Source organism: Cotesia glomerata, linkage group LG8 (assembly GCF_020080835.1).
Source record: "Cotesia glomerata isolate CgM1 linkage group LG8, MPM_Cglom_v2.3, whole genome shotgun sequence".
NCBI classification, from domain to species: Eukaryota; Metazoa; Arthropoda; class Insecta; order Hymenoptera; family Braconidae; genus Cotesia; species Cotesia glomerata.
Window position 1 is genome coordinate 5,403,631 of NC_058165.1, and position 11,285 is coordinate 5,414,915.

At 31.0% G+C, this 11,285-nt stretch overlaps 1 protein-coding gene across 1 annotated transcript; it reads right to left on the reverse strand.

Annotated features, from left to right (window-relative positions):
- LOC123270880 (exocyst complex component 1) lies at positions 1 to 11,058 on the reverse strand. The gene is made up of 5 exons (XM_044737024.1): positions 10,434 to 11,058; positions 2,876 to 4,522; positions 558 to 703; positions 264 to 458; positions 1 to 180 (listed from the first exon to the last, which is right to left on the reverse strand). The coding sequence occupies exons 1-5, from the start codon at positions 10,879 to 10,881 to the stop codon at positions 28 to 30; spliced, it is 2,589 nt and encodes an 862-aa protein (XP_044592959.1). The 5' UTR covers positions 10,882 to 11,058; the 3' UTR covers positions 1 to 27.
- Between the last annotated feature and the right edge of the window lie 227 nt (positions 11,059 to 11,285).

Below are 11,285 nucleotides of genomic sequence, written 5' to 3' on the forward strand. Positions count from 1 at the left end.
AATAAACAACATTTTTACATTAAACTTCTAATGCGATCTCGCAATTTCTGAAAAAAATTCTAATATATTTTGAATAGTAAATTCAAGAGCTATTTGACTGTCCGGGTAACATCGTTGAATCAACTCTTCGATGTAAATATACTGAGCAATAAATTCACCCTGCATTTCACGCCAAACGACCTGTAATAACAGAGTATTATAATTTAAATTTGATAAATAATTATATAATAAATACTTAGTTTATAAATACTTATATGACTTACTTGTAATAAGTTTTCTTCTTCACATAAATGTTTTTCAACTTTTCGATACAAATTTTCTAATCCTTTTTTAACTTCTCGAGCTGGATATTCTTTAACAACTCGACGTAATTCCTGTTTACTAAATGCCATTTGGTAACTTATTTCAGATTCTTTAACTCCAGCACCAACTTTTGCTTGAACGCCTTCAAAGAACAGCTTTAAAAAAAAACAATATAAAATATTTATCTCTTCTTTGAAAAAAAAATTAAAAATTATTAATAAAAATCAATAAATAATTTTACTTAGTGTACATACATTGAGTTTTTCTAAAGGACGACCAAAATATCTAGTAACATATGCTTTCAATGCATCTTGGTATCTTTGCTTAGCACTTTTTCGCTCCTGATCCAAAACCGATATTTTTAATTGTGATAACAAATCATATAAATGATGGAAATTTTCTGTAAAATAAATAATTAATTATTATTCTATATTACTCATTAAGTATTTGGAAAAAACAGACAATTTTTCTCTTCTATAAAGACTTCTTATCACACTTTGATAACACAAAAAATCAGATAAAAAAATTAGCCTGTTTTTTCATAGTATTTGGGTGATTCTCTGTAAGGATGTTTTTTGCAGTCCCAGGCATTTTTTTATTAGAAAAATTGTTATTTTGTTACTAAAAAAAATTTATTACAAAAGTAAAAAAACATTTCTATTTGGAGCATTGAAAACTAAAATGAAATAAATTTTGGTTTTTTTGCTATAAATTCGTAAACCACCGAAATAACAATCCCCTGGGCTGTCCTTTTCCCAAAATTGAAACTTTAAGATTAAATTTTAAGTTATTCGTCCATAATATATAATTTTGTCCATAATGTTTGTAAACTTAATTAATTAACTAACATTCTTCTTCAATAAAAAGTACCGAAAATTAATTTGTTTCAATTTGTTTTCATTTGTTATTAAAAGATAGACAAATATCGAAAAAGCAAAAATTGAATCGGCTGTTTATTTATTATGATTAAGCTGATAGTTTTTTAGCCCTTGTTAATTTTTTTTCTAATAAAATCAAAAATAATTTGGTCGGACAATTTTGTACAGATTTAAGAGGGAACACCACTGTGACGATCGAAAAAATGAGGTGATATTCGGGAATTTTTTTGACAGAGAAAATAAAGGAATTTGGAGATCGGATTTTTTTTATTTTATTAAGGGTACATTAAAGATTATTACCCTAAATTTTTATTAAAAAATATTTAATTATTACAAACACGGAAAAAAGTAAACTGTAATATTCACTCGGATTCCGGTTAATTTTTATAGTTTCAAACAGTAAAGCGGACATCGGGGTGGCAAAAATATAAATATTACAGAACTTAATGTAGAACGTATAAAAGCCACAGTTTATAATTTAATATCCAAAATAAGTGATTAGTAGCTGTCATCATAGTAAATAACGACTCTTTCATCTTAAAAAATTACAGTTTCAAACAGTAAAAATTGCCATTTCAATATATAGTCCATATTATGAGAAGGGGAACTCAGATGAAAGAGAAGGGGGTCTCACTCTGGGAGAATTTAACATTTGAAACAGTAAAAATTATACTTTTAAAATATACATTTTACCAGTCCAAGCAAATCAATAATTACAGTTTGATTTTTAGCGTTGCGTTTAAAATTTACCATTTTACTTTATAAATATTGACGTTGCTTGTATTAGAAATTTACTAACTTTATTTTATACTTTTTACATATCATAAGATCATTTTTTAGGTACGAAATGATAAATATCAAAGTCTGAATTCTTAATTATTATACTTTAACATTTTAGACATTTACATAGCGAATATTACTGTTTGAAATAGTATTTTCTTCCATGTAAAGAGTAGATTGTAACGTTTAAATGGTAAATTTTATAAAGTGAATAGTAAAATCACGATTTTACTGTTTGAAATGGTAATTTTTAGCAGTTGATCATTACTTATTATAAATCGACTGTTATTTATTACAGTTTAATTTTTTCCGTGAAGTTATTAACAATCTCGTAGAGCACTATAAAAAATTTCCCCGTCCATGGTCGGTTCAATAGCTCAAAAACGGATTATCTAAAAATAAAAAACTAAATTGCTTTTTAATCAGTAAGGATGTAGTTATCGTCGCACGTACGGAATTAAAAAAATTTTTATTTTAAAGATTTTTTTTAGCCGGGTTAAAACAAAAAAAAAAACAGTAAGAATACTGAGAAAATTTTCAATCAGTCGCCATTTTTTTTTAAATTAAAATTTTCAAAATTCCCTAGGTGCGACGATAACTACATCTTTACTGATTAAAAAGCAATTTGGGTTTTTATTTTCAGATGATCCGTTTTTGAGTTATCAAACCGTGGAAGGGGGAATTTTTTCTAATGCTCTATAATTAATCTGTAATTAAATATTTTTTAATAAAAATTTAGGATAATAATCTTTAATGTACTCTTAATAAAATAAAAAAAATCCGATCCTCAAATTCCTTTATTTTCCCAGTCAAAAAAATTCCCGAAAATCACCTCTTTTTTTTATCGTCACAGTGGTATTCCCTTTAAGACGTCCTTACAGAGAATCACCCATTTATAAAATAAATAAAAATACCCATTTTAATAACTTCTTGCGGTGTTTTATGATGCTCAGTACTATGAATATTAATAGCTTCAAACATAGTCGCAACTAATTTAGTATAAGATTTTTCCAAGTCAACTTTTCGATCTGAATTTTTGAATATCTTATCAGTAATTCTAGCAAAGGACCCAAAATTAGCAACATAAGGCAATATCCCACACTTATTCCTCCGATTAACTTTAGTGTCTTTTAAAATAGACTGTTGCTGTAGTTGCATAAATTTATCAAAAGATCTTTTAACTTGCACCAAAGCCGATGCAAAAGTCATCGACAAAAATGATCCAGTGTCCTGTGCCGACATAACATGTTGAGACAATCTCACCAGTAGGTACATACACCAGAAGCTATCAATTTTATCCAAAAATGAAATGAAATTATTCAATTCTATTTCTAACGACGGAAAAATAGCACCCATTGTCGCGCGAACTTCTTCATTGACTTGTCGCTCCAATTTTTTGCTAACTGTTGAGGTAACCGATCCAGGACTTACTGCTTCATTGCTTGTATTATCACCCATACCAATGGTCTCTTCATTTTCAGGCTTGGATGGTGAAAGTACAGAATCTAATTGAAAAAAAGTCACACAAAATGCTTGCTCGGCCAAACTAATCGGTTGCAATTGAGACAATACACGATTTAATATCGAGTCTAAAATTACTCCGTCATTTTGTGATGTCCATACTTCATTGCTTAGCAAGCAAATAGGCGCGGGTGTAAATAAATCATCATCTTTTTTTTGTCCACTTTGTTTAGATGAACTTAAGCTAGGCCGTGAATTAATTAAGCATGTTTTAGCTTCTTCAAAAAATATCTTTAAATCCCTTTGATACAATTTGCTCATTGTGTTGGTGTAAACTTTTATCAATTGAGAAAATGTTTTATTGTCTAATGCACGAAGCAATTGCATCAATTCAGTGTAAGGCTCTAATTCACGATGCAATGATGAGTGAGTTGGCAAAACTAAATCTGACGTAGAAGAAATTTCACCGATGTCATTGCCTAAATGAATAAATAAATTATTGAGGTGTCGAGCAACTAAAAGAGAAAATTTAACTTTCAATTTATCTAATCGCCGCTTTTGTTCAGTCACTGCGCTTAATTTATCAAGACCAACGGGCAGTGATACTGAGATTGCCTTCAATACTGCTTGTCCTGCTAAAACTAACTCAGCTCTGCCACCTGGCAACTCTGATTCGTTTATTATTTTTTGATGCTCATTCGATATGTCTAACTGAGTTATTATTGTGTCCAAATGCTCTAATAGTAATCTAGCGTTACGATTTGCGGTGTGAATAGCTTGGTTCTTTTGGCCAACTCGAGCCATTACTTCACGAATTCGTCCCAGAGCTTCATCATACGCTGTAAGTCGGGCTTCGACTACAGAGGCTTCAACTATTGCCGCTTCAATGCCATTCATTAGTTGAATTACTTGAGGCTCTGATGCTAAAACTGATTGGACATTTTCACCGTCTAATATTGACAGATCTTTTGAAAGAGTTTGCATAAATAACTCGGCATTTGATATTGCATAACTGCAGTCTAACATCAATGTTTCGAGGTCTGTTGCTTCTTTATTAGTTATTGGCTGGTAGTCTGATGAGATTACTGGTGTTAATAAATCTAAAAAAATATAAATAATTAATTATACTGAAATTAAAAGTTGTGGGTAGATTTCTTGGATTTTTATGACAAATTATTATGAAAAAATTTTAATTTAAAAATTCTAATAGAAATTTAAAAAAATTACAAGTTAAAATTTTTTATGACATTAAAGTTAAAAGTCACTTGATTTTTTAAACAAAATTATTTTTATAATTTTTTGAAATTTTTACATGTCAAATTATTTTTCTATTTTTTTTTTTGCCATAATTTATTTGTTACAAAAATTCTTAATATTTTTTTTTATAGTTAATTTTTAATAAAAATCAATAAAATTGTCAGATGTCTCATAAATTCAGTATCATCTATATTATTAAGAGAATAAGCGAAATTTTGTCTCCAGGATAGTCATGATAAAATCGATTTTTTAGTGTCATTGTAAAAAGTCTAGACTTGAATTTGTGCCTTTTCAAGGTTTCATATTATTCTCACCGATAGTCGATTTATGATGATAAGTGTTTAGGCTGCATTCGAAAATGTTCTCTCTAGATACATAATTAAGAAATGTATCTTGTGAACTATTGACATTTTTAAAGATATAAGCTCATCCCGATGTTACACTCATCGAGACCTTTCATTTGAGTACCCACATCAATTTTTCATATACTTATATATATTATATACATGTATATATAAAAATATATCAAAATTGATGTGGGTACTCAAATGAAAGCTCTTGATGAGTGTAACATCAGGATGTGCTTACATCTTTAAAAATATCAATAATTAAGAAATGGCCTTGTATCTTGTGAACTATTGACATTTTTAAAGATATAAGCTCACCCCGACATCGACGGTGGCAAATCTCTCCCGGCTTATGCCAAATGTCGGGAGACCAAGGAGCAGCCGCAGACGAGCTCTCATGGGTGTTGCTAACTCGATCATGCTCTACGGAGTAGATATATGGGGAGAAGAGGCACTCAAAGTAGAGAAATATCGGAAGCAACTGGCATCGGTACAACGAAGAGGTGCGCTGAGGATAACCTGCGCCTATCGAACGGTCTCAGAGGCAGCTGTGTTGGTTATCTCGGGTGTAATTCCAATCGACCTGGCGAAGGACCTTTGAAAGACGTGAGAACCCGCGAACGGGAGGAGACCTTTGCGCTCTGGCAAGAGCGCTGGGAAACTGGGGAAACAGGGCGCTGGACGTATAGGTTAATTGGGCAGATCCGTGACTGGGTACTGAGGGACTGTGGGGAGGTAGACTACTATCTTACACAGTTCCTTGCTGGTCATGGACAGTTCAATGCCTACCTACATCGTATGGGGATCCGAAACGATCCCTACTGTGTGTACTGTCCGGAAGTTGCTGACTCTGCTGAGCACACCTTTTTTGACTGCCAACGTTGGTCTGAAATACGGCTGCGTTGGCAGGAAGAAAAAGAAGTACCTCAAAGGCCTGAAGACGTCGTCCCTTGAATGCTGTCGTCGATAAACAACTGGGCGGCAATGACGGGGTATATAAGAGAGGTCCTGCTGGAGAAGAGGAAAGAGGAGGAATAAGAAGAAGCGGAGAAATAAGAAGAAGCGGAGGAATAAGCTGCAGGAGCAGCGTGGAGGGGGCCTGGTACTGCGAAGTAATGCTAACGCGGTCCCGCAGTATCAGGTACAAGAGAAGGGAGGGTTTTAGTGAGTAAAAATCTCACACTACCGGCAACCAACATCACCAACATCTAGCCGGTGTCTTTTGAAGATTTCCCTCCTCTCGCCCCAAAAAAAAAAAAAAGCTCACCCCGACATTACACTTATCGAGACCTTTCATTTGAGTACCTACATTAATTTTTCATATATTTATATATATTATATACTGCCGACAGAAAGTTTCCGGACAAGGTGAAAATTTATTAAAACAATTATTAAAAGTAAATTAAATCAAGTTAAAACAATTTTTATTTTTAAAATATTAAAAGATAACATTCTACGATTAAAACCATCAACATTTTTTATCTCTTTCATTTTATACTGCTACACTTTCTTTTCATTAAAGAAACCACCTCTGACCACCACTAATTTTTTAACTACACGCGGCATTCTTTTTATCAGTTTTTCTAACACACTTTTTGGTATATTATTCCAAGGCGTTTGAAGAGCCTTCCAAAGATCATCCGAAGAAGTGGGATTCAATTTTCTAACTTTCCGATCCAGTTCATCCCACAATAATTCTATTGGATTTAGATCCGGAGACTGTGGGGGCCATTTCATTATTTCTAATTCTCCACTATTTTCTTTATTTTTTAAATAGGAGACAAAGCTTAGATGTGTGCTTTGGGTCATTATCTTGGTGAAACACATACCCACGGCCAATTAGATGCATCCCAGAAGGGTTAGCATGCGTTTTTAATATGTGATGGTAACCATTTCTGTCCAGGGTTCCTTTAATTCTGTAGAGATCCCCTACTCTGGCATATGAAAAACACCCCTACACCATCACAGAACCACCTCCATGTTTTAACAGTTGGAGTTATAGCATCGGGATGCATTTTTTCTGAAGATCCGCGACGAACATAAATTCTTTACTTTTGTCCAAACATTTCGGATTTGGACTCATCAGTCCACAGGACTTGTTTCCAGTTTTTTACTGTCCAATCTTTATGTGCAAGGGCCCATTCTAGTATTTTCTTTCTATTTCCGCGTCGCAAGAGTGGTTTCTTTGTAGAAATTCTCCCATTTAGGCCAGATTTTTGTAAGCGTTCCTTTACTACACTTGCTGATATCTGTTTACCATGACTTTTATTGAACCGCATTTGAATTTCCGGTGCTGTAAGCTTCCTATTCATTTTAGACATGATGATTAGGGACTTATCCTCTGCTTTAGAAGTTACACGGGGCCTCCCACTGCGGTTTCTGTCCTGATTTGAACCAGTCTTTTCAAAACGAGTGATGGCATCTCCGACAGTAGAACGCGGTATTTTTAATTTTTTCGCAATATAACGTATATTAAAACCTTCACTGTGAAGAGCAATAATAGATGCATGTTGTTCTATACTTGTATTAGGGTGCCTTCTCATTTTCTTAAATAAATTAATGAAAAAAAATTAATTATTTTGACTACAAGATTACTGGAAGTAATACCACAAAACAAGGAAATTTAATTACCTTAAAAGTAATATAATTATGTGGAAATAATAAAATCACTACTAAAAATCGAAAAATACAAAAAATAATCCAATTTTTATAAGAAATAGCAAAAAATAATTCACATACGTTCACTTTGTTGCATGCCAAATGCGTACTAAATGTTACGGATGACGATTTTATTTTGTTTTTCACAAACAGTGCGTGGGGGCAGGGAGGAAAGTCGAAGACACGATCGTACACACTTTGTAAACTAACATAGCGTTTTCGTTATATATAAAGTTAACGTGTTTAGGCATCGTTTTTCAATGAAAAAGTAAACAAGAAGCTTGTCCGGAAACTTTCCGTCGGTAGTGTATGTATATATGAAAAATATATCAAAATGCATGTGGGTACTCAAATGAAAACTCGTGATGAGTGTAACATCGGGATGAGCTTATATCTTTAAAAATGTCAATAGTTAAAAAAGTACAGTGCAATTTAACAAAAGTCATCTATATTATTATAAGAGATTCCTATCTATATAGTCATTCATCACGATATCTCGGGAGCTATCAGACCTGGAAACTTGAAGTTTGGTAGGAATATTACTTTTGCTATGTAGAGGTCAGCTAAGAACGGATTTTAAGAAATTCCTCCCCCAACGGGGTTTGCGGGAGCGTTAACAATAAAAAATTCCTGTTTTTAAAATATAGCTCCTATCGACTCCAAATTTAATAGGAATTTTCTATAAGTGATGCAAAAATCATTTATGAACAAATTTTACGATATTTCATTCCACAGGGGATTGCGAGGGTGGTTATTAACAATGAAAATTTTTAAGTTTCACACTGTAGTTCCTACAGACTCCAAATTTGGTAGTAATTTTCTATAGGTGTTCAAAGAGTTGACATAACTTTCAATGATAGATTCTTTTGAGTCCGTATTTGAGCGAATTAGGACGAATTAAAGTGAATTCGATTTTAAAACTCTCAAAGAGTTAATTTATAATTTTCAAAGTAAGATGCACTGATAGAAGGATTTGTTTATAGTTAAAAATATTTGTTAATATTTAACAAATCATTTATTAGAGACCACTTTTTAGTCCTTAACAAATATTTCTTAGTATTTAAAAAGATTTATTAATATTTAATAAATGAATATCTGATTTATTAAATACAAACAAATCATTTTAAATACTAAGAAATATTTGTTTGATACTAAAAAATGGCCTCTAATAAATGATTTGTTAACTATTAACAAATATTTTTTTAATACAAATAAATCCTTCTATCAGTGTGTTTCTGTGCCTAAATTTGAGGGAATTTGGGCAAATTTATGTGAATCAGGTTTTAAAACTCTCAAGGCGATCATTCATAATTTTCAATTTGTGCGAATTACGGCGAACTCCGATAAATTAGATCTTTGTGACTGTGTGTCTGAATTTGTGCGAATTACGGCGAATTCTGATGAATTAGATCTTTTTGTCTATGTGTCTGAATTTGAGCGAATTTGGGCAACTTTGTGTGAATCAGGTTTTAAAACTCTCAAAGCGATCATTTATAATTTTCAATTTGTGCGAATTGCGGCGAATTCCGGAGAATTAGATCTTTTTGTCTGTGTGTCTGAATTTGAGCGAATTACGGCGAATTAGTATGAATCAGGTTTTAAAACGTTCAAAGAGTTCATTTATAATTTTCAACGTTAGATCTCTCTGTGCCTGAATTTGAGCGAATTTGGGCGAATTAGCGGGAATCAGGTTTTAAAACTCTCAAAGAGAGTTCTTCTGTGTCCGTATTTTGAGCGAATTAGGATGTATTAGGCTTTAAAACATTCAAAGAATTCATTTGTCACGATTATTTTTTTACGGGTGTGCGAATAGTGTTCGAATCGAATAGCAAATTCGAATCGAATATTTAAATAGTTGGAATATTCACACACTCCTACTTTTTTTTCTAAGCCTAATATTTTCACCGTAATATCAAAACTTAAAACCATTAATTTTGAAATAAAAAAATTAAATTAAAAATAATCTATACTAATATCATAACGAGGAAAAATTTGATTGTTTGTTTGTTTACATTGAATAGTCTCCAAAACTACTAAACTGATTAAAAAATTTTTTTTGCCGTTGGGAAGCTACACTATCCCCGGGCGATATGGGCTATATTACATCATAATTAATTTAAACATTTCTGTTAAATACCCGTGCGAAACTGATTTTTATTTTGTTTCAGAAATTTTTTATGAAAATTATTTTTATTCTGAGTAATTTTTTTTTTCTGAAATTATAATTATAAATATTATTATTATTATTATTATTATTGTAGTAATAATTTTTATTATAATTATAATTATAATTATTATTTTTATAATTATAAATAACAGAAAATTTTTTACTAGAATCGTAAATTTACAAGCATGTATGACAAACACACATTACAAGCTTGTAAAGAAGGACCTTCTTATGGGGCGACCTGCTAGTTATTTAATAAAGCAAAATTTTATTTATTTATAGTCCACAAGTCACGGCAGTCACATAGTGACTGCAAGGCTGCTAGTAAATAATTATTATTTTTAATGAAAATTAAATTAGCCGAAATCGGAAAATTTTTATGATTTTTTTATTGAAAAAAATTTTTTTAAAAATTTGACATGAAGAAAATTTGAAAAACTTTAAGTGCAATTTTTAAAAAATATTTTTTTACTTATAATTTTTATTGATTTAAAAAAATCAAAAATTGTCAAATGTTTGCTAATTTTAATATTATTTATTTTTAATTACTTAAAATTTATAATAATAAAAAAAATATTTAACCTGGAGTCAATGTGATGCTGTCACTTTCAGTAAGATTCGTTGGATCAATCAACCATTCTTTAGATATATTTTTAAATTCTGGCCTTTGAGACAAGCTACATGAAAAAGTGTATAAATTACTAATAAAAGTCCGGCATTCTTGTGATGTAGCAACAGTCCACCGATAAATTTTATCAATATGTAACTCAATATCCATGGAATCTGTTTTTATTCCATCAACAACTTGGACGTCAGTGAGTAACCAGGACTGTTTTTTTTTAAATACATTTTTATCATTTTTTTTTATTTGATAAATCATTAATGTTTCTGGTACATCTATTGTTGTTACTAAACATAAAAAACTTGTCTTCTTTTTTTTATATGATTTACTAACAAAACAAACACTCAACAATTTTTCATCACTTGGAGTAAATATTTCACGTTGTAACGTATGACGTATTGCAGCCATTTTTTATTATTAATTTTTTAATAAATAGATATTTTAGATAAATGAAAAAACTTCTAAAATTTTTAACTTATTTACATATAAACATTTGAATAATAACTAATAATAAAAACTAGGGTGTTTATTATTTTATTATTTCGTCTGACATCATTTGACATTGCAGCCGTGACACCAACCAAAACACCGACGCACTGAACAGACAAATAGTACCCGTGTTGCGGGATATAATCTAGGTATCCTGTATGTCAGCTGATGATACAACAGAAAAAAATTCAAATTAAAAAAAATTAAGCTTAGTAAGGAATAATATAACAAACTAATTAAAATAATCAATTTAAGCTCACTCTAAACTTTCAACTGTATCATTGGGAGATTTGCGTAGCTTATCTTCTCAGCTGAAAATCAAT